Here is a 27,478-nt window from a genome sequence, read left to right on the forward strand (position 1 = left end):
TGTGGGAGGGATGAAAATGCAGAAAAATACTGTGAGCTCTTGTGTCCTTTGCAAGTAAGTGGTCCTCCTCAGCAGAAAGTAGTTCAGCTTGCGCTTAGCCCCCACCCCCGCTGAGGTTAAACACTGCTCCCAGGCTGGTCTCGAAGCCACAGACTGAAAACACCTCAAGCAAGACAGTTCTTACAGATCCATCACCTTCCTGCAGCTGTGAGGAGACATCAGCCTGAACTACCAAAGGCTGTGAGGAAGTGGGGCGAGCAGAGGCTGAGGAAGGGTCACGGAGAGGTTAATGTGGAATGGCCTCCTGGAGGCAGGGGCACGTGTTAGAAGGAGGGGCATTTTAATCATCCCTGGTCCTTCTTGGAAACCCAGCTCAGGTGCTACCTTTCCTGAGGAAGGCCGTCCCCTCAGTGCTTGCCCAGCGTCCAGCCCAGCACATACCATGCTCCCTGCTACTGGGCACTTCCCAGGGATGGAGCTGTATTTGCAGCACCTTTGTGTGCCCCTTGGTAATATGCTGGTAAGTTATTTGAATAAATCATAAGCACTGCAGAGTATTCAAATTGTTTGGTCTAGTCTTTTCTAATCTCTCAAGTCTCCACAGCATTTCAGTACATTCCTCGTCCAGATGAGCATAACACTACTGCTCCCATTTGTAGATAATTAGACTCAGAGGGACTCCAACCCCAAATGGCACCCCCACCCCTGTGCACAGTCACCATTCCCACGGTGGAACTGAGCTTCTCTCTTTCTCTTTGCTGAAAAGCTATCGAACCCCAAAGAGATTCCAGTTCTCTGGTACCTGAATGGGGATGACCTTCTTCTGCTGGCCATTTTAATAAAGATTCGACGCCTGTTTCATAAACTTCAAAGATGTGCAAATTTTCCCTCCAGCCAGGTTTGGGAAAAATTAGAGCAACCTTCCTACCTTTCTTCACTTTCTGTAAAATTAATTGCTCTTTGTCACAATTCTGGTATAAAGCAAGATACAATAACAACAATAGCAGCTATAATAAATGAAAAAAATTAAGAATGATGGTGCTTTCATTTGTTGAGTTTTGGGGAAGGGAGTATGGGAGATTTCAAGAAAAGTATATAAAATGACTAGGAAATGCCAAGAAATATGCTTTATTATAAATTTAGGACACAACTTGAGTTTCCATTCTTGGTCAGGAAACTCACTTCAGGACACCAGAGAATGAACAAAGCGGCACCTGCGTCCATTTCAGTTGGAGTTCTGTCAGGAAAATAGCGGGGAGGGATTAGGTGCTTCCAGAAGCATCCTAAAGGCCGGAGAAATGGAGGTCAAGGAGAATCCCTACAGGCTTTCAGGAAGCGTGGACGTGAAGGAAGCTCAGGAAGCCGGCCGTGCCCAGGTGAACGAGTGCCGGAAACCCAAGAAGCTGCCTCCTCCAGGATGGCTGCCCCTCCTGCCGCAGGTGAGAGACGGCTGCTGCTTGTTCAGGCTGGGCAACCCTCAGGCTTGGGGCTGGTGCCTCTCATGGGGAATCGTAAGGAGCCGGCTGGCAAAGGATTTTGGACAGTGAAGTATCTCCCCTTCCAAGGGCAGGAAGGAGGGATGATGCTTAATCTGCAAGGTCAGCCCAGCACGGGATCTCCTACTCAGTGATAAAGGTGTTTTAGAGCAGAAAGATGCTGAGAGCTGGATAATGAGAGCCCTGAAGTCATCCCTGGAGTGCAGGAAACTTGCCTTTCCTGAACCCTCCAGGACTTCTCAATTCCCTGTTCTCTGGGAGAGGGAGAAATGTAGTTTTAGGGGCCATTCTGAATAGTGAAATCAAAATTTGGTGTAAATGCGCCACGAATGAGAAAGATCAGCCTCTCCACCATTCACCACTTACTGTGAAGTACTAAATCATGTAGTTTTCCTACTAAGGTTAGCCAGCTGAGGAAATGCAAGAGGGAATGAAAGGGAAAGGAGTAAGTGGAAGCACAGAGTATTCCAGGGGAAGCTGGGCAACAGGTGGAGAGAAGCAGCTGAGCAACTGAGACACAGGGAGATGGTTCTTGCTATCAGTCGCCACCTTATAACTCCCTGCCTTTAATTAGCTTGCTTCTTAGGAACCGTGCTACACTGAGGGCTCAATTATTTTTTGTTTCTTCATGTCCACTCTTGCTACTCACCACTGCCACCTTTGTGAAAAAGAGGTTCCTAGACTCGTATCTTGATCCATGCTAAATGTCTCTATTTTGGCTTTTGCCTCTTCCTTTTCACTGATGAGTGAACTTTAATTTCTATCAAGTGAGATAGAAATATTAAATTAGTTCAGCTAATATGTATCAGTATAGGTCTGAAATAATAGGACATAACAGTATGACACATAACAGTCATAGCAAAGCCTTAACTGAATCTGTTCTTATACATCAGTAAAAGCTATTTTCGGGCTGCTAAGGCCATCGAATCAATATCATATGCCACATTAACAAAAAGAAGGATAAAAACCGCATGATCTTCTCAATAAATGTTGAAAAAGCACTTGACAAAATTCAATATCCATTCGTGATAAAAACTCTCAACAAAATGGGTACAGAGGGTATGTACCTCAACATAATAAAGGCCACATGCCACAAACCCACAGTAAACATACTTAATAGCAAAAAGGTCAAAGCTTTTCCTCTAAGATGAGGAACAAGACAAGGACACCCACTCTTCCCACTTTTACTCAACATAGTTCTGGAGGTCCTAGCCATGGCAATTAGACAACACAAAGAGATAAAAGGCATCCAAATTGGTGAGGAAGAAGTTAAACTGTCACCATTTGGAGATTAAATGACATTAAACATAGAAAAACCCTAAAGACTCCACCAAAAAACTCCTAGAACTAATAACCAGATTCAGCAAAGCTGCAGGATACAAAATTAATAAACAGAAATAAGTTGCATTCCTATATACTAACAACAAACTAGCAGAAAGAGAAATCAGAAATACAATTCCATTTACAATTGCATCAAAAAGAATAAAATATCTAGGAATAAACCTAACCAAGGAGATGTGTGGATAAAATGAAAGGTCCTATGACCAGGATTCTCACCTGGCCCTGGTCGGCTAGGTCACTACATGTGGGCAATATGTTGCTATTGACTCTACATAAAAAGCTCCACCCAGTGCTCTGGGTGACACGGTGGCATAGCTGCAAGACTGCAGGAGACCAGAGCAGAGGCTGGAGGGGTGGCAGCGTGGAGAACAGAGGCCCAGAGGATGGCTGTGCGGGACGACTGTGCAGGCAGAGAGCCCCAGAGGACAGCTGTATGGGACGGCTATGCGGGCAGAGAGGCCCAGAGGCAGAGACTGGCTTGCTGCATGTAGACTTGCTCTGAGTAAATGACCTGCCACCATGGAAATAAAGCTGGGTGTAACCCTTTCACCCCAAGAATATTCTACTGTCATTTTCTTTGGTCACACTGAATCCACAGTGAACTTGCCCGGGGCTGAAACCCATTGGCAAGACAAGGTGAAAGACCTGTACTCTGAAAACTATCTATAAGACACTCATAAGAGAAATTTTAAAAGACACCAATAAATGGAAATACATCCCGTGCTTATGGATAGGAAGAATTAATGTTGTAAAAATGGCCATCCTGCCAATTTACAGATTCAATGCAATCCCTGTCAAAATACCAGTGGCACTGTTCAATTAACTTAAACAAATAGTTCTAAAAGTCATATGGAACCACAAAAGACTCTGAATAGCCAAAGCCATCCTGAGAAAGAAGAACAAAGATGGGAGTATTACACTCCCTGACTTTAAGCTGTGACACAAAGCTATAATAATCAAAACAATATGGTACTGACTCAAGTACAGACCCATAGATCAATGGAATAGAATAGAGATCCCAGATATAAACATATGTATACATGGTCAATTAATATATGATAAAGGAGCCATGAATATACAATGGGGAAAAAACACCCTCTTCAACACCTGGTATTGGAAAAACTGGACAGATACACGCAAGAGAATGAACCTGGATTTCTGTCTATCTCCACACATAAAAGTAAACTCAAAGTGGATCAAAGACCTGAATGTAAGATATAAAACTATAAAACTCTCAGAAGAAACCATAGGCAACAAACTCTTAAACATAAGCATGAGCAGTTTTTTCCTGGACACAACTCCTCAGGCAAAGGAAACAAAATAAGAAATGAACAAGTGGGAATACATCAAACTAAAAGTTACAGCAAAGGACACCATCAGCAGAACAAAATGCATGCTATAATATGGGATAATATATTTGTAAACAATTTATCAGGTAAGGGGTTAACATCCAAAACATATAAAGAGCTCATACACCTCAACACCAAAATAAATAACCCAATTATAAAATGGGCAGAGGACATGAATAGACATTTTTCCAAAGAAGAATAACAAATGGCCAACAGGCACATGAAAAGATGGTCCACATCACTAATCATCAGGGAAATGCAAATCAAAACCACAATGAGATGTCACCTCACACCAGTTAGAATGGCCACTATCCAAAGACTATCTGAAAGTGTTGGTGATGGTGTGGAGAAATGGGAACTCTCCTACACTGTTGGTGGGAATGTAAATTGGCAAAATTGCTGTGGAAAGCAGTTTGGAGGTTCCTCAAAAAACTAAAAAGAAAATATCATTCAACCCAGCAATTCCACTTCTAGGAATTTACCTGAAGAAAACAAAATCCCTGATTCAAAAAGATATCCTCAGCCCTATGTTTATCACCCCATTACTTACAATAGTCAAAATATGGAAGCAACCAAAGTGTCTGTCAGCAGATGAGTGGATAAAGAAGATATGGTATACACATACATGATGGAATATTATTCAGCCATAAAAAAAAGAAATCCTGCCATTTGGAACAACATGAGTGGCTCTAGAGGGCATTATACTAAATGAAATAAGCCAGGCAGAGAAAGACAAATACCACATAATTTCACTTACTTGTGGAACATAAAAGCAAAGCAAATCAGAATGAACAAAACAGCAGTAGACTCATAGACAGTGAGAAGTGTCTGGTGGTTACCATGGGGGAGGGGTGGAGATAGGTGGGTGGGAAGGGTGAGGGGGATAAAGGAGCACAAAAATTCTCAATCATAACATAAGCTGGTCATGGGGATAGTAGTACAACATGGAGAACATAGCCAATGATTCCATAACATCTTCCAATGTTGACAGATAGTAACTGCACTAGTGAGGGTGAGGATTTAGTAATATGCATAATTGTTGAACCACTGTGTAGTATATTTGAAACCAATGTAAGATTCTATGTCAAAAATACTCCAATTAAAAAATTTTTAGTAAAAACAATTAAAAGACTGCACATGTCCATAGCCAGGAAGAGAACCACTGAAGTTTCTGTCACCCCTGTATAAAATCATTTTCCAAATAACACAGAGGCTTCTTCTGTGTTAAACTATTAACCAAAGTCAACACAATGGTAAAATCAATCAGCCTCTTGCTCTTTTGTTCATATGAAACATATAAGTACCTGACAAGTGCTGACTGAATGAATAAAGTGAAATCTCTATGAAGGATATACAATTAACCCTTCAACAACATGGGTTTGAATTGCATAGGCCCACTTATAGGCGGATTGTTTTCAGTCAATACTGTACAGTACTATAAATGTATTTTCTATTATGATTTTCTTAAAAATTTTACATTAAAGGTGCTTACTTAAAAAATACAGTATATAATACATATAACATAAAATATGTGTTCATTGTTTATCAGTAAGGCTTCCTGTCAATAGTACATTATTAGTAGTTCAGTTTTGGGGCAGTCAAAAGTTACATGAGAGAGTGAGGTTAAAGATGGTGGCATGAGAGGTGAAACAGAGGCTTCCTCCTAAAACTGCATATAATGCAAAAATTTAATTACTACAACAAGGGCTGCACCAGACTGCATACACCTGGAGAAAAGAATAAACCTCATAGAACAGGTAATGTTCCAAAGCTGTGGCCCACCAGGACCCAACCCTTCCCCCACCCCAGCTCACCAGCAAGAGGAAGAGATATGGTGCAGGGAAGGAGTGGAGGCCTGGGACTGCTGAACACCTAGCGCTGGAGATCTGCTCTGGGAGTACAAACGTATATTACATGGTGCTCTCGTGATTAGGGGGGTTGAAAAGCAGAATACCTGGAGAGACTGAGATTCCAGCCACTTGTGGAAAACAGGGATCCATATACAGCTGCTTTGGGACAAAAGAAAGGTGGGCAGTCTGAGAGACTTCCTAACAGCAAGAGGGCTGCTAAAGGGGAAAGGGTTGCAGAGCTTACTGCTCAGGCGCAAGGACAGGTAGACAAAATTGTCCAGGTACACTCTGCACAGCAGGTTGGGAACTTTCATGATCTTAAGGTGCTCCAGCCGCCTGGAGCTCCAAGGACCCCCTCCATGATACACAGCCTGCTGCGTCTTCCTCCTGGACAGCCCCACCTAGCTCACAAACTGGCAAAACCTGCCCTGGCATTACGCCAGCAAAAAGGAAGCCCTGCCTACAGCAGCTACAAACACAAACATAGGCTTCTACCTGTGTTCTCAGCCCACTGGTTCTGGCAGTGGAGACAGAAATAGCAGCGGGAAAGCAGGAAACAGCTCTTTTCTACCTCCAGGCACCAACACCACTCCCCTGTGACACCTGACATTGCTCCAGGGGCTGAACAGCTCCAGAGAGTAGAGCTTCTGGGCACTAGAGGGTGCCACATACAGATATGAAACATCAAAGGAACCTGGTTCAAAGCAAAATTATAAATTCACCAGAGAAAGAGTCAAATGAAATCAACCTCATGAATCTTCCTGAAAGAGATTTCAAAATAAAAATCACTAACATGCTCATGCAGGTACAAAAAATATTCAAGAACTCAGGAACGAATTCCAGTCAGAGAGCCAATCATTATGGAACACAGTACCAGAAATGAAACAGATTAGATATGGTGGAGGAGACGATAAATGAAATAGAAATTAGAGAAGAGGAATACAAAGAAGCTGAGGGACAGAGAGAAAAAAGGATATCTAAGAATGAAAGAATATTGAGAGAAATGTGTGACCAATCCAAATGGAGCAATATTTGTATTATAGGAGTACCAGAAGAAGAAGAGAGAGAAAAAGGAATAGAAAGTGTCATTGAGGAGGTAATTGCTGAAAACTTCCCCACTCTGGGGAAGGAGATACTCTCTCAGGCCATGGAGGTATACAGATTTCCCAACACAAGGGACCCAAGGAAGAAAACACCAAGACATATAATAATTAAAATGGCAAAGATCAAGTTTAAGGATAGACTATTACAAGCAGCCAGAGAGAGAAATAAGATCACATATGAAGGAAAGCCCATCAAGCTATTATCAGACTTCTCAACAGAAACCTTAAAGGACAGAAGGAAGTGGCATGATATACTCAATGCAATGAAGCAGAAGGGCCTCAAACCAAGAATACTTTATTCAGCAAGATTATTATTTAAATTTCGAGACATTAAAAAATTTCCAGATAAGCAAAAGCTGAGAGAATTTACCTCCCACAAACTGTTTCTACAGTATATTTTGGAGGGGCTGCTACAAAAGGAAGTGTTCCTAAGGTTTAATAGCTGTCACTAGGGGTAATAAAACCACAGTAAAGAAAGTAAAACAGTTAATTACTAAGAAATGCAAAATTAAATCAACTATCCAGAGAGTCAATCAAGGGACAGAAAATGAGTACAGAATATGATACACAATATATAAGAATGGAAGAGGAAGAAAAAGAGGAGAGAAAAAGAACCTTTAGATTGTGTCTGTAATAGCATATTAAGTGAGTTAAGTTAGACTCTGAGATAAAAGGAAGTTAACCTTGAACCTTTGGTAACCAAGAACCTAAAGCCTGCAATGGCAATAAGTATATACCTATCGATAATCACCCTAAATGTAAATGGTGTGAATGCACAAATCAAAAGACATAGAGTCACTGAATGGATAAAAAAACAAGACCCATCAATATGCTGCCTACAAGAGACTCACTTTAAACCCAAAGACATACACACACTTAATGCAAAGGGATGGAAAAAGATATTTCATGCAACTAATAGGGAGAAAAAAGCAGGAGTTGTTGTACTTGTATCAGACAAAATAGATTTCAAAACAAAGAAAGTCACAAGAGACAAAGAAGGATATTACATAATGACAAAGGGGTCAATCCAACAAGAAGGTATAACCATTATAAATATCTATGCACCCAACACAGGAGCACCCACATATGTGAAATGAATACTAAGAGAATTAAAAGGGGAAAGAGAATGCAGTGCATTCATTCTAGGAGACTTCAACACTCCTCTCACTCTGCAGGACAGATCAACCAGACAGAAAATAATTAAGGACACAGAGGCACTGAACAACACATTAGAACAGACAGACCTAATAGACATCTACAGAACTCTATACCCAAAAGCAACAGAATACACATTCTTCTCAAGTGCACATAGAACATTCTCAAGAATAGATCATATACTAGGCCTCAAAAAGAGCCTCAGTAAATTTAAAAAGATTGAAATTGTACCAACCAGTTTCTCAGACCACAATGGTATGATACTAGAAATAAATAATGCAAAGAAAATGAAAAATCCCACAAACACATGGAGGCTTCACAACATGTTCCTAAATAACCAATGGAAAAATGACCAAATAAAAACAGATATCAAGCAATATATGGAGACAAATGACAACAATAATTCAACACCACAAACTCTGTGGGACACAGCAAAGGTCATGCTAAAAGGGAAGTATATTGCAATACAGGCCTATCTCAGGAAAGAAGAACAATCCCAAATGAACAGTCTAAACTCACAATTAACAAAACTAGAAAAAGAAGAACAAATGAGGCCCAAAGTCAGCAGAAGGAGGGACATAATAAAGATTAGAGCAGAAATAAATAAAATTGAGAAGAATAAAACAATAGAAAGAATCAATGAAAGCAAGAGCTGGTTCTTTAAGAAAATTAACAAAATAGATAATCCCCTTGCCAGACTTTCAAGAAAAAAAGAGACACAAACAGAATCAGAAATGAGAAAGGAAAATCACTATGGACACCACAGAAATACAAAGAATTATTAGAGAATACTATGAAAAATTATATGCTAACAAACTGGATAACCTGGAAGAACTGGACATCTTTCTAGAAAAATACAACCTTCCAAGGCTAAACCAGGAAGAAACAGAAAATCTGAACAGATCAATTACCAGCAAGGAAACTGAACTGGTAATCAAAAATCTACCTAAGAACAAAACCTCTGGAGCAGATGATTTCACTGCTGAATTTTATCAAACATTTATTGAAGACCTAATACCCATCCTCCTTAAAATTTTCCAAAAAGTAGGAGAGGAGGGAATACTCCCAAACTCATTCTATGAGGCCAGCATCACTCTAATACCAAAACCAGGGAAAGACAACACAACAAAAGAAAATTACAGACCAGTATCCCTGATGAACATAGATGCAAAAATACTCAACAAAATATTAGCAAACCGAATTCAAAAATGTATCAAAAAGATCATCCATCATGATCAAGTGGGATTTATGCCAGGAATGCAAGGATGGCACAACATTCGAAAATCCATCAACATCTTCCACCACATCATCAAAAAGAAAGACAAAAACCACACGACCATCTCCACAGATGCTGAAAAAGCATTTGACAAAATTCAACATCCATTCATGATAAAAACTCTCAACAAAATGGGTATAGAGGGCAAGTACCTCAACATAATAAAGGCCATATATGACAGACCCACAGCCAACATCATACTTAACAGTGAGAAGCTGAAAGCTTTTCCCCTAAGATCAGCAACAAGACAAGGATGCCTACTCTCCCCACTAGTTCTGGAGGTCCTAGCCATGGCAATCAGACAAAACAAAGAAATAAAAGGCATCCAGATTGGTAAGGAAGAAGTCAAACTGTCACTATGTGCAGATGACATGATATTGTACATAAAAATCCCTAAAGAATCCACTCCAAAACTACTAGAACTAATATCTGAATTCAGCAAAGTTGCAAGATACAAAATTAATGCACAGAAATCTGTTACATTCCTATACACTAATGATGAACTAGGAGAAAGAGAAACCAGGAAAACAGTTCATTCACAATTGCATCAAAAAGTATAAAACACCTAGGAATAAACCTAATCAAGGAAGTGAAGGACCTATGCCCTGAAAACTACAACACACTTTTAAGAGAAATTAAAGAGGACACTAATAGATGGAAATTCATCCCATGCTCTTGGGTAGGAAGAATTAATATTGTCAAAATGGCCATCCTGCCTAAAGCAATCTACAGATTCAATGCAATCCCTATCAAAATAACAACAGCATTCTTCAACAAACTAGAACAAATAGTTTTAAAATTCATATGGAATGACAAAAGATCCCGAATAACCAAAGCAATCCTGAGAAGGAAGAATAAAGCAGGGGGGATGTCACTTCCCAACTTTAAGCTCTACTATAAAGTCACAGTAATCACAACAATTTGGTACTGGTACAAGAACAGACCTTTAGACCAGTGGACGGAATAGAGAGTCCAGATTTTAACCTAAGCATATATGGTCAATTAATATATGATAAAGAAGCCATGGATATACAATGGGGAAATGATAGCCTCTTCAACAGCTGGTTTTGGCAAAACTGGACAGCTACATATAAGAGAATGAAACCAGATTACTATCTAACCCCACACATAAAAGTAAACTCAAAATGGATCAAATACCTGAATGTAAGTCATGAAATCATAAAACTCTTAAAACAAACATAGGCAAAAATCTCTTGGACATAAGCATGAGCAACTTCTTTATGAACATATCTCCCTGGGCAAGGGAAACCAAAGCAAAAATGAACAAGTGGGACTATATCAAACTAAAAAGCTTCTGTACAGCAAAGGACACCATCAGTAGAACAAAAACACATCCTTCAATATGGGAGAATATATTCATAAATGACATATCCAATAAGGGGTTGACATCCAAGTTATGTAAAGAGCTCAAGTACCTCAACAAACAAAAAGCAAATAAGTTAATTAAAAAATGGGCAGAGGATCTGAACAGACACTTTTCCAAAGAAATTCAGATGGCCAACAGGCACATGAAAAGACACTCCATATCACTAATCATCAGAGAAATGCAAATTAAAACCACAATGAGATATCACCTCACACCAGTTAGGATGGCCAACATCCAAAAGACAGACAACAACAAATGTTGGCGAGGATGTGGAGAAAGGGGAACCCTCCTACACTGCTGGTGGGAATGTAAATTAGTTCAATCATTGTGGAAAGCAGTATGGAGGTTCCTCAAAAAACTCAAAATAGAAATACCATTTGACCCAGGAATTCCACTCCTAGGAATTTACTCTAAGAATGCAGGAGCCAGTTTGAAAAAGGCTACATGTAAGAAAAAGGCATATGCACCCCTATGTTACTCGCAGCACTATTTACAATAGCCAAGAAATGGAAGCAACCTAAGTGTCCATCAGTAGATGAATGGATAAAGAAGATGTGGTACATATACACAATGGAATATTATTCAGTCATAAGAAGAAAACAAATCCTACCATTTCCAGCAACATGGATGGAGCTAGAGGGTATTATGCTCAGTGAAATAAGCCAGGCAGAGAAAGACAAGTATCAAATGATTTCACTCATCTGTGGAGTATAAGAGCAAAGCAAAAACTGAAGGAACAAAACAGGAGCAGACTCACAGACTCCAAGAGGGAACTAGTGGTTACCAAAGGGGAGGGGTGTGTGAGGGTGAAGAGGATTGAGTGGTATTATGTTTAGTACACATGGTGTGGGTGGTCACGAGGAAAACAGTGCAGCACAGAGAAGGCAAATAGTTAATCTGTGGCATCTTACTATACTGATGGACAGTGGCTGCAATGGGGTTTGGGTGGAGAGTTGATAATATGGGTAAATATAGTAACCATATTGTTTTTTCATGTGAAACTTTCATAAGAGTGCGTATCAGTAATACCTTAATAAAAAATAAAAAGTAAAAAGTTACATGAGAATTCTTGACCTCATGGGGCAGTCAGCACCCCTCACTCCCATGTTGTTCAAGGGCCAATTATACATGGTCATGGAACAAATTCTGGGTGTCTCTTCACTGTTCTATATGTGCTTGATAATGGGGGTTGCAAATGGACTAAATGACTCATCTCAAAATCTAGTTTTTACCTTAGTTGGTTTCTGGAAAACCTGTTTTTTTCTGGATTTGAGCTGTCACTGAAAACAAATTTCTGTGGGAAACAGCTAGTATTCTCTCTATATAAGCTGAATGTATTAATAAACCAGGTTCTCATTCCAGGTCTAGAGTACATGCCATTGATTCATTTGTTCATCTGTTTAATAAATATTTATTTAATGCCTACTTTGTGCCAAACACTAGTGAGAGAGCTAAAAGTCATAGTTCCCGTTCCTCAGGGAAAAAGAGACCATGGCAATAGCACGTGGTAAGTGTGGGGATAGGAGGTAGAGGGGAGCCCAAAAGAGAGCACCTTCCCCGGGCCAGGGCCTCGATGCCACATGCGGTGGAGGGAGGAGGGCACAACGGTGAGCAGTGAGCCCATCACCTGACCCATCTCAGAATAATCAGAGAATATTCTCCCAAAAGCAGCAAGTAGCCCCTGAGTGGGCCAGCTGGACACAGGATTATGGGTGATTCACATGACACCCACAGTGTCACAGAGCCCAGATGACGAGTCAATGAACATACGCTCAGTCCTGTGAAGAGTTTTCCACACCGTTGGGTTAACAGGAAAGGGCCAGAGTTGACTTGGGCAAACGCCATCCTTGACCAAGCACTATGGAAACCATCGTGACCTCCAGAAAGACAGAGAGGGCGTGGGGGTGACAGGTTTCATTCCAGGCAGTGAGGGAAGACGGGGATGGCCTGGCTTTGATCCAAAGAGAAAGGTGCAGCTGTGCATAGAGCCAGTGGGACATCTGAGGGAAACAGCACCGGACAGGGCCTCTGTCTGGACACTATCGGTGTCCTACATTCACCCTAAACTGTACACCAGTGGTCAGCAAAATGCTGGGATAGTGAATGTGGTCGAAGTGACAGGAAATGATAACAAGTTTTTTAAAATTTTTTATTAAGGTATTATTGATATACACTCTTATGAAGGTTTCACATGAAAAAACAATGTGGTTACTACATTTAGAAATGGTAACAAGTTTGCCCAGTAGAGAAGGCATCAATGTGTACATCTATTAGTTTGATTAAAATTGAGCACTGTATATGTCAGGCATTGTACATGGCCCTCATGGAGTTTACATTCCAGTGAGGGAAACAGCAAAGTCATTTCAGACTGTGATAAATACAATGAAAGAGCCAAAGAGAGTAACAGGAATGAGCTAGGGGTAACTGGGAAGCCAGGTTGGAGGACCACTTTACACTGTGTGGTCAGAGAGGGCCTCTTGGAGGAGCCCAAGTATAAAGGTTGAGAAGAAGTCAGTCATAAAATGTTCCAGGCAGCGAGAATTATCACGTGCTGAGGTAGGCATGGTTCGCCTGCGTGTTACAGTAATAGAAAGACGGCCACTCTGAGTGCGGGGGAGTAGGACACAAGGTGAGGCTGATGAGGCTGGCCACGGAGGAGGAAGCAAGATAAGGCAGGGCAGCATGTGCCATGGTAAGGAGGCTGGATTTTATTCTGCAGACACTTTCTCTTTTCTTTAAGGAGCATCAATTTCAAAAGCCTACAGAGTTGATCTAACTGCTTATCACCCTGCACTTTTTCTGTCTTACCCAATAATGATAGTATCAGATAAATCATTTTGAAACATGACATTATAATGTAATTAATGTAAGGTTATACCTTGTTCTGAATCATAAAATTCTTATTAGAAGGAAACCCTTGAGGAAAAACAAGGTTTTAGCTGTTAGAAATAAAGCACGTATGAACATTTGTGTATAGGATTTTGTGTAAACATAAATTTCTATTTATCTGATGTAAACGCCTAACAGTGCAATTTCTGAGTCACAGTAAATATGTGTTTCACCTTTTAAGAAATGGAGAAATTATTTTACAAAGTGACTTTCCCATTTTATATTCCTACCAGGAACATGATTCAGTTTCTCTCATCTCTACTAGCATTTGGTGTTGTCACTACTTTTCACAGTAACTATCTGATAGGAATGTAGTAACATCTCTTTGTGGTCTTAATTTGCATTTCCCTAATGGCTAGCAATGTTGAACACCTCTTCATGTGCTTGTCATCTGTATAACCATTTTGGTGAGATTCCTGTTTGTTTACCTTTTTATTTAATGTTTTTCACTGTTGTGTTTTGAGAGAGTGATTCCTATATTCTAGGTGATGATAAGTCCTTGATTGGATATGTGCTCTGCAAATATGTTTTTCTTAGTGCATAGCTTATCTTTTCATCCTTGCCACAAGGTGTTTTGTAGAGGATAAGTTTTCAATTTTGATAAGGTCTAGTTTATCAATTTTTCCTTTTTTGGATCTTGCTTTTGGTGTCAACTGCAAGGATTCCTTGTCTAGATCCAGATCCCAAAGGTTTTTCTCACATTTTTGCCTAAATTTTTCATGGCTTTATGTTTTATATTTAAGTCTATGATCCATTTTGAGTTAATGTTTTGCATAAAATGTATGCTTTAGCTTGGTGTTATTTTCCTGTTTGTTTTAGCTTATAGATGTCCATTTGTTCCAACACCACTTGTTAAAAAACTGTTTTTGATTCATTGAATTGCTTTTGAACTTTTGTCAAAAATCCATTGAACATATTTGTGTATATTTGTTTCTGGGTTTTCTATTCTCTTTTGTTGACCTATGTGTCAGTTATCTACCAATACCACCCTGTCTTGATTACTGTCATTCTGTAGCATGTCTTAGTATTGGGTAAAGTGATTCTTCCCATTTCCTCTATTTAAAAAATTGATTTAACTTGATGATGGGGGGAGTCTAGTAACCATACTGTCGCTCATGTAATTGCAAATTAATGATACCAAAAAAATTGATTTAGCTATTCTAAGTCTTTTGCCATTTCAATTTCTTTAATGGTTATTCAGTTATTCGGCTATTGGGGAAATCTGTTTATTTCAGAACACCCAGGATTTAATCTCCTTAAAATTAATTACAGTTTAGAGTAGAAATTTTATTTCAAAGAGATGATTCTGATGGAAAATGATTTGATGTAGCCTCGCATCATTTTCATTGTCTGAGTATATGGTTTTGGAATATAATGTGTTTTTCAGGGATTTTTTGAGACTAACCCAAATGAAGAAATGTATTTTATATGACCAAAATATAGATAAAAATTTCATATGGTACCATTACTTGGCAGGAGTTCACTGAAAACACATTTTGGCTGAGTGCTTCATAGCCAAGTTTAAAAAGTAGTATTTGCCTTAAGACAAATGCACCACTACAGAATCATTTCTGGCAAATAAAATAAATCTGAAATTTTTGTGTTTACTTTATGATAGATTTTGTCAAATCATTTCAGGCATCTTGAAATTTTGAGGTATTTTAGTTGACACTTTGGTTTTAATTAAGTCTTACAGTATGAGAATTACCAAATAGGACCTTAAGATTAATAACCAAAGTGAAATTAAAATAACACTAAGAATTATGTGTGATTTTTACTTGTTCAAACTATCAGTGCTAGCATCCCAACAGTTCTATAGATTTCAATTATGATTTAATCTATTCATTTGCCTTCTTGTTATTTGAATTATAAACTCATTGGCCCTAAAAAGATATGAAGTTCTTAAAGTTATCTAGGCAAGATACATTCCATTAATATTTTTATTAACTGTTATCCCTCATACTGTTTTAATAGATTTTAAATTATCAATACCCACAATTTAAATATTCTATATGTGTATGTGATTTGCCAAACTAAGAGTTCAAAGTTTAGTCATTACACATTTAAAAAATAAAATTAGAGAATATAATCCATGCATACTCAGTAAAACTGCAATAGCCCTTCATTGTTACCTGAACCAGCTGTCCTGTTTTGCTCAGATTTTGTAATTTATTACATCATAAATAAACCTTTCACTACTCAGTGGATTTCATGATTGCCACATAGGAAAGGTGTTTTTACAATGGTGTATGTGTAATACCGTGTACTACCTTAAAATTGTTTCTAATTCTTTTACTTAGGACCGTATCTGTGTGTTAATAATTGTATTTCAGAGATAATACATTAACCTAACATTTTCCATAGTATATGTCAAGTAATGCTAGAACTCAGCTGATAACAGAAGAAAAGATTCTGTGGTCAAACAAGCCTATAAGTCATGGCATATTTCATATCACTTCTTGGAGCAATAAGTTCATTTTATTTCAGGGCTGTAATAAATATTGTTTATATGACCATGAATCCCTTTTTCTAATATGTGTTCATTTCTTTCGCATATGAACTGTTCCTGTAAATACTGCTCTAGCTAAAAGAACCTCAGGGGTGGAAATTCTATATATTATAGTTTGTGGCCAACTACATTTAGGAGACAGCAAGGTACTTTCTCTGTAAACCAATCACATTATTTTTCTACATGTAGGACTCTTGCCCTAAACAAGGAAAACCCTCTCTCTACCTAATGATGTACCTTCAAAGCCCTTTCTTACCCTTCCTCTTCTCCCCACTTCATCTTAGTGCAATTTAATGAAATATTTTTTAAAAAACAAGAAACAAACAGGTTCTTGGGATTGTAATGTCATAGTAATGAAGTAAGTGGCTTCATCACTGGTATATTTAGTCCATAAATCAAGTTTTCAGAATTGGAGCTTCTCTTCTAAGGTGAAATGTACAAGAAACGAGAATAAAGATGGTCAAATGGGCCATTATTCCATTACTTTGTTCTCTGCTTCTAACAGTTTTTGACATACTCTCTTACAGAATGTTAGAAATTAAACATTTTTATGTGCACATTCTTCTCATATCCTACAGAATTGTCCTTCTGAAATTAGATAATGCATTTCCCTCCAAAACAGACTTATAGCAAATATACTTAAAGGAAAAAATCCGACTTTTACTTAGGACCATAAACTTTAGCAAAGTTTAGGTCTTGCTAAATTAACAAGTTAAAAGCCTCATGAATACCTTTCCATAGCTTGCTTTTATGCTTAAATGTGCATGTATGTGGGACTTTTCTTTTTCCTTTGGTTGTTTGGGGGTATTTAAAGAGGATCACTGTAGGACATCTCTCTGCAAATTTTCTTTTAAAATATATCATGGACATGTTTCCAGGTACATACAGATCTAACTTACTCATTTTAGTACTGGTAGCTGCAGAATACTATATATGTAGAAGTATTATATGTTGAAATTATTCCTATATTGATGTACATTCATGTTGTCTTCAGTTCTTCACTATTTCAAACAACTGTCAATAAACATCTTTATACACACACAAAAAAGAAAAAGATGTGCAACATTTCTGTATGTCTACACTACCTGACTTCTTTCCCCAGGGCCAAAATCAGGGCACTGATACTACCCACTTCCAAGCTTTGACAATTCATTCACTGTAGCTTTCAATAGAGATGGAAAAAAAACAACCTAATCCCAATTCCACAAAATCAAATAATGTTTTATGAACACCTGTGTAACCAGATGGTAGTATGACAAGTTTCCACTAATTCTATACCAAAAGGGCTAGGAGACAGGATAAACTAATCCTCCTTCATATTTGCATATTGCTTACAGTTTAACTCTCACATAATCCTGCAAATTTCCATAACCACCACTAAGACTGAAAGATGGTGACTTCTTGGGTGTCCCAACTAGTCAAGAAGTGTGAGCAGAAAGCAAGCCCAGGCCTTTGGACCCCTTCCAGCGCTCTTCCCTCTGTTCCTCACCTGAGTGTTCTTTGCCCAGGGGAGGGCAGTGTGCTAAAGTGGAAATCATCAGTCAGACATTCCAGGGGCAAGTCCCAGCTCTCCACCAACTAGCTGTGTGCCCTTGGGCTAATTACTTAACCTGATGAGCCTCAGTTCTCTCAACTGTAAACTGAAAAAGATAAAATCAAGTTCCTATGGCTGTAGCAAACATGACCATTCGAAAGGATACACATTAGTAAGTACTAACAGTAGTAAAAGTAAACATGTTTGTTTCTCCTTTACCAACAGACTATAGATAGAAAATGCTATACAAAATACATCTACACAATTTCCATAAGGACACATTTAAGTTTTCACAGCATTTATTGTTTATCAATCCCAAAACACATGAGGGTGTAAAGTATGGATCAATTTCTGATTCATTAAACTACAAAGACAAAGTTTAAAGTAAATTTCATTCTAATGGCCCTTGGGCCTCCAGAAGGAAGCAAAGCAATCCGTCTAAACCAGTGATCTTTAAACTTCCTTTCACATATCCTTAAAAAAATTTTTTATGCAGATTCTCCCTTGTACATTTTCCAGTTGACATCTATGATTCATCATAAATTTAAGCAGTTGCAAAGAATGTAATTTCCAGTGTATTATAAATCTTGACATTTTGAAATAAAACATTACTTTCTAAAAGAATCCAATGGAATCTAAATACCATAGCATATATTATGCCCTGCATTATACATCTGAAAAGTATAAAAGCTAGCTCTTCTTTAACAATACTTCCTCTTTCTTTCTGAATTTACATTTTCATCCTACTTCTTCCAAAGAGATTGACTGGACTGTGATATATTTTATACTTGAGGATCTGTTACTGATCATATACTTCTTGACTACAACAGTACATATTTATTTAAAAAATTTTAAACTTTATATCCTTTGACCTAATTTAAATTTTAAGCTTTACTTCCTATGACCTAATTGTTCAAAAAAATTCTTTTGATTGAATAACATTACCAGTAGCACGATTGATCAAAATAGCATGACAAATTTTGATAAACCAGAAGTAAAATTTTAGAGTAAATTTATGACTCACCCTTTTACAGTCTGGTTGAAAGCAAAGAGCTACAAACCATTCAACAGTGATCTTCAAACTGTCAGTTGTTGAGTAAGTTGCAGGCACTGACCACTAGGACCTAAGTTGGTAAAGGAAAGTTTTCCTCCCAACACTATGTGTATGTGTGTTTGTGTAAAGTTATCTCTCTGTGACCACAAACCATCTCCATTTTGCACTACACATGGGTGGGGAAATTGGATAAAGCATACGTGGGGTGTCAACTCTATCTGGATATCCAGCTAAAGCTGATCCCTTGGAGAAGCTGATATCCCCAGTCTGAAGGTCACTGTTCTCTCTACTTTGGTATACATTTAAAAATTTTCACATAAGTAAAAGAACACATCACATACATATGAATATACCATATATATAATACACACACACATACTCAGATGGCCTGGCTCCACTAGCAGATTTTAAATTTAAATTGGTCTGGGATGGAGATGGGCTTCAGCAGGTTTTTAAGGCTCCCTAGCAGACTTGAAAGTGCAGCCAAAGTTGATAATGACTGGATTGGGGTTAAACAAGAGAGAAAATATATTTCCCTAAAAGCATCATAGCAGCAGACTCCTGCCTACACTGGGTCCAACAGTGGGCAGTGTCAGCAGGGCCTGCTCTTTTATAACTTTTTCCCTTGTGCTGGAAGGAAAAGCCATCACCTACACTATGAAGAGTTCGGGGAAATGGCTGCCTGGGAATTCAGGGACAGGGAAAGGGATCTTCCTGGCACAGCATACTGTCGCATGCAGAGACCAAACTGACAGCCTCAGTGTCAAAAGAAATGTGTTTTTGTTTAATCAACTTTTTAAAAGAATCAAGGCATCCACTTGAAGTGTAGTGTCATTCCATCATCCTCTGTATTAACTGGCTTCCTTTTCCTCTATAAGCAATGTGTCTTCTTTTCCTTTGGCTGCTTTAAAGATTTTTCTCTTTCACTGATTTTTAGCAGATAGAAAAACAATAGAAAAAAAATTGACGAAAACAAAATTTGGCTCTTTGGAAAGATTAACAAAACTGACAAGCATTTAGGTAGACTGGCCAAGGGAAAAAAGAAGGAAAGACTGGAATTACTTAAAACAGAAGTAAAAGAGGAAACATTTATTGAACTTACAGAAATAAGGATTATGAGGGGATACTATGAATTGTATGCTAACAGATTATATAATTTAAGTGACATGGACAGATTTCCAGGAAGACACAAAATATTAAAACTGACATGTCAAAAAGAAATGGAAAATGTGATGGCTTATAATAAGAAATAAAAATAGTAATTTTTAAATTTTCACAAAGAAAAGCTCACATCTAAATGACTTCACTGATGAATTTTACCAAACATCAGAAGAATTAATATCAATGCTTCACAAACTGTTCCAAAAAATAGGAGTGGACACTTCACAATCCATTCTATGAGACCAGTATTACCCTGCTACAAAATTAGACAAAGACAGTGCAAGAAAAGGAACTAAAGATCTAACCAAATTGCCGGCAAACCAAATTGAGCAACATGTGAAAAATACTATACACCATGACCAAGTAAAATTTATCCCATGAACATAAGATTGGTGTAACATCTGAAAATCAACTAATGAATAGACAGTAGTAAAGGATAAAGGGAGGAAAATATGATTATTTGAATAAATGCAGAAAAAGCAGGGAACTTCCTCACCCTGATAAAGGACATCTATGAAAACTTCACAGCCAACCTCAAGATCCAGAACATGCAAAGATGTCTGCTCTAGCTACTTCTACTTGTCATTGTACTAGAAGTTCTGGTGAGGGCAAGAAAAGGATAGAAGACATCCAGGTCGGAAAGGAAAAGAGTAAAACTATCTCCATTTGCATACGAAATGATCTTATATATAGAAAACCCTAAGTAATCCACACCTACACACAAATATGAGAATAAATGAGTCCAGCAAAGTAAAGGAATGCAAGATTAACACACAAAAACAAACTGTATTTCTACATACTGGCAATGAACATTCTGAAAATGAAATTAAGAAAACACATCTATTTATGATCACGTTGAATAATAAAACAACAAGGTACAATTTTAACAAAAAAAGTCAAGACTTATACATTGAAAACTACAAAGCATTGTAGAGATAAAAGACTTGAATAAATGAATGGCACCATGTTCATAGATCAGAAGACTTAATATTGTTAAGATGGCAAGGATCTCCAACCTAATCTACAGATTTAACATAATCTCTGTTCAAAATCCTGGCTTTTTGCAGAAATTCACAAGCTGACCCTAAAGTTCATATGGAAATGCAAGGAGCTCAGAACACCCAAAACAATCTAAAAGAGGAAGAACAAAGTTGGAGGACTCATACATCCCTGTTTCAAAACTTACTGCAAAACTACAGTGATCAAGACAGTGTCATACTGGCATAAGGCTAGACATACAGGTCCATGGAATTTAATCGAGATTCCTGATATAAACCCTTTGATTTATAATAAATGGATTTTTTGACAAGGTGACAATTCAATGAGGAAAAAATAGATTTTTCAACAAATGGTGCCTGGACAACTGGATAGCCTCATGCAAAAAACAAAGTTGGACCCCTCCTCACACCACATACAAAAATTAATGTAAACTGGATCGAAGACCTAACTGTAAGAACTAAAACTATAAAGCAGATGAACAAATAGGCATAAATCTTGATGTCCTTGAATTAGGTAATAGCTTCTCATATATGACACCAAAAGCAAAAGCGACCAAAGGAAAAAAAAAGATGAACTGGACTTCATCATTATTAAATGTTCTGTGGTTCAAAAGACACCATTAAGAAAGTTAAAAAGATAACCCACAGAATGGGAGAAAATATTTGCAAATCATGTATCTGCTAGAAGTTTAGTATGTGGACTATATACAGAATTCTTACAACTCAATAACAAGACAAATAAACCAATTAAAATGGATAAAAGATATGAATATCCATTTCACCAAGGAAGATACACAATAACCAATAAACACACAAAAATGTGCTCAACACATTAGCTATCAAAAAATGTAAATAAAAACCACAGTGAAATACCACTTCACAACCACTAGGATGGCTAAAATCAAAGTTAGATAAAATAACAAGCGTTAAGGATGTAGAGAAACTGGAACACTCTTACACTGCTGGTGGGAATGTACAGCGGTACAGCCACTTAGGACAGTCTGGCAGTTCCTCAAAATATTAAACATAAAGTTACCGTATGACCCAGGAATTTCACTCCTAGGTATATACCCAAGAGAACTGAAATGTATTTCCAAGCAGAAAACTTGTACACAAATGTTTACAGCAGCAGTATTCTTCACAGCCAAAGGAAACAACTCAAATGTCAATCAAGTGATGAAATAAAATGTGCTATATTCACACAAAGGACTATTACTCAGCAATAAAATGAAATGAAGTGCTGACACATGGTAAAACATGGTTAAACTTTGAAATTACGCTAAGTGAAAGAAACTAGTCACATTATCATGTAACTTCACTTATGTGAATTATCCAGGTGAATCGATAGAGACAGAACATAGGTTAGTAGTTGCATAGAGCTAGGGGATGCCAGAATAGGGAGGTGATAGCTAATGGGCACAGGCTTTCTTTCTGAGGTGATGACAACACACTAAAATTGATAGTGGCAATTGAGGGATTTGTTTTAGGGAGGACAAAAATGTTCTAAAATTAGGTTATGATGGTTACACAAGCCTGTGAATACAGTAAAAAGCACCACATTGTACACTTTAAATGGATGAATTTTATGGCATGTGTACTGTATCTCAACAAAATTTTAAATTTTTTTGTAACATCTTTCACCAGTATTTTTCAAATATTTTATTCTCCTTGTCCCTGAGATTGTTATGCAAAAATATCATCTCATATTGTCCAACAGGTCACTGATCATCTGTTGACTTTCTTAGTCTTTTTTCTGTCCAGTTTAGTTTAGTTTCCTTTGCTACTTTAATTTCACTCATCTCATTAGTGTCTAATCTTCTTTTAAGCCCTCCCAGCTACTTATTCATTTAAGATACTGTATTGTTTCATTGCTGGAAGTCCTATTTGGTTCTTTTTTTGTATCTCTGATTTTGTTCATCAGTGTATTCACGTTTTCTCTAAATATCTTATTTTATATATAAACTGTTCTAAAATCTTGGTCTGCTAATTCTATCATCGCAGTCATTTCTGGGTGGTTTCTATTTCTTTGTTTTCTCCTGGCAATGGTTCAGATTTTCCTGCTTCCTTCCATGTGCAGTAATTTTCTGTTGGATCAACATTGCAAATTCCTCACTGGGGACTGTCGAATTTTGTTGTTTTCAAAGGATATTAAGACTGTCCTCTGAGACAGTTGGGTTACTTTTGGATCATGTTGAGCCTTTCAAAGCTTATTAAGCATGTTGGTGTGAATTTAGGAGTCTTTACTCTGAGCTAGTTTACCCCCCATCTTACGGGGTCTCCACTGAATACCCTAAATGTGTAACTCCCCATTCTGGCAGTTCAGAAAGTTTTCCAGCCCTTTTGAGCTTTGGAAATTGTTCAGCTTACAACTCCCCATTCTTTGCCAGCCTCAGTGGGGCTTCAGCAGTACACTCAAGGAACACCTCAGGAGACTTCTGGAGGTCTTTTTTGCATAGTTTCCTCCTCTGTGATTGTCCTACAATTTCTAGCCACCTCTTTCAACTCCCATCTGCCTCAATTTAGTAAGGTAACTGGTCGGCTTGGAATCCCCATCTCTGCATCTTAGTCTGGAAAGTACTTCTATTATGGACTGCATTGCGTTTCCCCAAATTCATGTTGAAGCCCTAACTCTCAATGGGACTGTATTTCGAGTGGGGCCTTTAGGGAGGCAAAGGTTAAGTGAGGTCATAAAAGTGAGACCCTACTCCAGTAAGACTGGTGTCCTTGTAAGAAGAGAAACCAGATTTCTCTATCTCCCACCCCTTTGTACCCCCACCTCCACTGCTCCCCAGCCCCCAGTATGGGCAGAAAAGAAAGGTCATGTGAAAACAGTGAGAAAATAATCATTTACAAATCAGGAAGAGAGGCCTGAAACCAACCATTACTACCTTGACTTTGTCCTTCTAATATCCAGAATTATGAGAACATAAATTTCTGTTAAGTCACTCAAGTCTGTGGTACATTATGGCAACCTGAGCTGACTACTGCAGCCTCCAAGGAGAAAGTCCAGATCACTGTATGTAGTTCTTTGCTTTCTTTTCTCTTGGGCATCAAGGTTCTGCTCTGCCTGTTGTCCAATTTATGATAGTTATTTCACATATTTTGTCTACTTCTAATCATTTATTCAGGTTACTTGGGTCAGAGTTGTTCCATAATGACCAGAAGCATGAGTCCCTTTTCATCATGATTTAACTAAATGATTTTAACTAAATTTTGAGAAGGGGAGAAGAGTCACAACCCCATCATGAGGGGAACTCAAGAAATCTTCAGTCACCGAGCACTATTCTCCAGAGAAAAGCAAGTGTGTTCTGCCATCCCAACTGGGATGGAGTGAGGATCCTCTATATATCAGGCAACCCAGAATAGTCCTAGCAAGATTTCAGCTTTCAGCAAAATAAGACTTCTAGGTCCTACTCATACTTGTATTGACATTGAGTTCTCATTCATTCCAAGAGGGTGTCCAGTTTAATTTCCATCATATAATTTTCCTTGTAATTGGTAAGAAAAACCAATCTCTGAAGTGGGTATCTAGGTTCAGTGTCCTTCCTGAGAACAAAACTCACAGGACTATACGGAATACTATCCCTAGAGATTAAAGCCAACATTATATTCTGGACTGGGCCACGAAAGGCAAGGATGACTTCTTAGAAAAATAAGAACATTACCCTAAATCACTAGGCATTTTAATTACTGAGAATTTCATGCTCTCAGGGCAAGAAGGGAGGCTCCTTAGCAGAAAATAGATACCAAGAGGAATTTAGATGATACCCAAGGGTTAAAAGCTAAATTGTAAACATGAGACTTTAGATTTGAGGATAATTCTAAGGGAGTGTATGTTTCAGCATGACACTGATCCCTAAGATAAAGTAAAACTCCAGAATACAGAGGGACTGTGACCACAAAAGCTGACACTGAGTTTTTTTTAATTGACTAAATTACTGTTATGTATATCCAAGGTCAAAGATGTCTGAAAGATGAGATGGAATACCAGAATGTTTTTGTTAGAGCTTCTGGCCACCTCTCCTACATCCTCTGCCTCAATCCCACTCCTACCCTCCCATGTGTCACTGCAGCCAGATACCTCTTAAAACTGCCTCTACAGCTCATCTCTGTACAAAACTCTTTTCATAGAATGCATCCCAATTCTTCAGCTCTCAATGCCTTCAACGATCTTTCCCCAACCTACCTGTACTCAGTGTAAGAGTAAAGGTACTCTTGGTCCCAGATACTCCCATGGTCCAGGGCCTTCCCCTACAGGAATTATCACAAAGACCCTGAGCCTCTGTGCTTTCTCATCTATAAAATGCAGTTCCTTCTGTGCCTGCCCTGCACTCCACCTGTCCAATGCCCCATCTCTCTGCTTCTGTAGCCCCCTTAGGCTTCTTGTACCACCATTTAACCTATGTTACTGCGTTTAACATTTTTGTGTGGTTGTCTCTACTGCTATAAGCTCTTTGAATGCAGGAATTGTGTTATATGCATCTTCACAACTGCTATCTTCCATGTGACCAAGCACATAGAAATCCCTCAAAAATTTTGAGAAGCATAATGGAGTCTAGAAGCTTATTCCAGAAGCTGGAAAATTCCAATAGGTTTGACTTTCAAGTTGTGGATTTGCTTAACCCTCAGTGCATACTCTGTCTCCCAACCCCCCACCCATCAACACAGCCTAAGGTGGAAGCCCAGAGAGCTGCCCTCTCCCACCCCAGGAGGCTCATCAGGCTAAGACTCTTGTACCTCAGCCCTAGCTGGAGACTGTGGTTACTCAGCTCTACTCCAGGACCCTGAGAGGCCACCCTGCACTATCTGTGCCCACTGACTGCCCTGTCTCCCAGTCTTTTTCTTCTCCTTTCCCAGCACCCGCCTCCAACTGTCCTTAACTTAGGTTCTTACTGATACTTTGATCACATTATTCTTTGTTGTGGGAAGCTACTTGGACACTGCAGGTTACTCTGCAGCATCTCTGGCTCTACTTGCTAGATGCCAGGAGTAATGAAACCTTGCCTCCCAGTCATGGAAATAAAAAATTGTCTCATCAACTAATGTTCCCAGAGTAAACATCCCTCTGCCCCACGTTGAGAACTATTGCCTTAATCAGACCCATTCATTCATCCACCCATTCATTTGTTCACAGGCAACATTGATAAGACCATGATTTTAGCCTTTTTAAAGACTTTCAGAAGCTTAAGTTTTCAGCATGTTTGTCATTATATTTACTTTTTTGGTATTGCAACTCATTGTGTAACATTTTATAACATACTTATGCTCTTCATATTATCTTTCCCCATGCATCTTCCTGAAACACCTCCTCTTCAGTTACTGTAATAACTCTTAAGCACAGTGCTTTACTGCAGATTATAAAGTTCACATAAGTTTAAAGGAAATGACTTTATAATGTAAATCACTTTGTTTCCTAGGATGGTGTGAGTGAACACTCACACAGCCCACCTACCCACTACCCCTCGCCCCAAAAGAATAATATGCAATGGAGCAGGGGTTACACATAGCTTCAGAAGAAGCTTAATTTTCTGGGATATAAATTTTGCTTGAAGATTTAGGGAGTTGTTAAGAACAATAAAATTTTTCCCATAAACCAACATGAACAATTTGGAGTGAAATGAAGTTTTTGCATGCATTTTAAGAGATGTCAACAAAAGTATGTTTTGCAATGGGTCACATCAAGCCACTATCCCAGGCAAACCTTTGCTTCAGCAGAAATGCTGAGAAGACCTAATTTAGTGAAATGGATTATCTCCATTGAATAAAAAAATGCAAGAACTTCAAGAGAACGTATGATCCAAACTCTAGCTCAAAGGCAGGTGTGGTGTTTTTAAACCCATCTCATGGTTAAGGTAACTGCCTTGTCTATAGGACATGTAATTGGCAATCTCTCCATGCTTTGCAATTCTCCTCACACAAACAGTGGGGAGAGTGAAGGACATATGGATTTCCAGTCCACTTAAGCTAAAGTAAAAGTAAATAAAGTTGTGAAATTAAGATTAGATTCTTATGTTTTGTTACTGTCTCTTATCTTCTTACCTGGAGTCATTTCTGACAAAGACCTCTGCTTTTACTCCTCATTCCCCAAGCTCCACGAAGGGTGTTTTTCTTTTTGTTTTAGCGCTGCTACAAGCTATAGAATCAGGGCAACATACTTAACCTCTCTCAATCTTTTCTTAAGAGTACTGAAGTAGATCTCAAAATTATCTTTCACACCGAATTTCCATGTATCTGTATAATGTTTTGTAGAATTTTACTTGCATAATCACATTTATAAATGACCTATTGTTTAAATACATTACTTTTTTTAATTCCATAGAAACAGCGTCACATCTGTAGATCCTTTGGACTACTAAGAAATCCAGCAGCATATTCA

At 38.3% G+C, this 27,478-nt stretch overlaps 2 protein-coding genes across 2 annotated transcripts in view; one reads left to right on the forward strand and one right to left on the reverse strand.

The window, feature by feature from the left end:
- ERICH6 (glutamate rich 6) overlaps positions 1-9,397 on the forward strand; it is a 44,671-nt gene extending 35,274 nt beyond the window's left edge. Inside the window, exon 14 of the mRNA XM_073232216.1 lies at positions 767-9,397. Within this exon, the coding sequence (XP_073088317.1) occupies positions 767-1,030 (264 nt within the window). The 3' untranslated portion in view covers positions 1,031-9,397. The remainder of the gene's footprint in view (positions 1-766) is intronic.
- Positions 1-27,478, reverse strand: part of SELENOT (selenoprotein T) — a 77,134-nt gene that overhangs the window by 27,158 nt on the left and 22,498 nt on the right. The window lies entirely within an intron of this gene.

Source organism: Manis javanica, chromosome 3 (genome assembly GCF_040802235.1).
Source record: "Manis javanica isolate MJ-LG chromosome 3, MJ_LKY, whole genome shotgun sequence".
In the NCBI taxonomy this organism is placed as follows: Eukaryota; Metazoa; Chordata; class Mammalia; order Pholidota; family Manidae; genus Manis; species Manis javanica.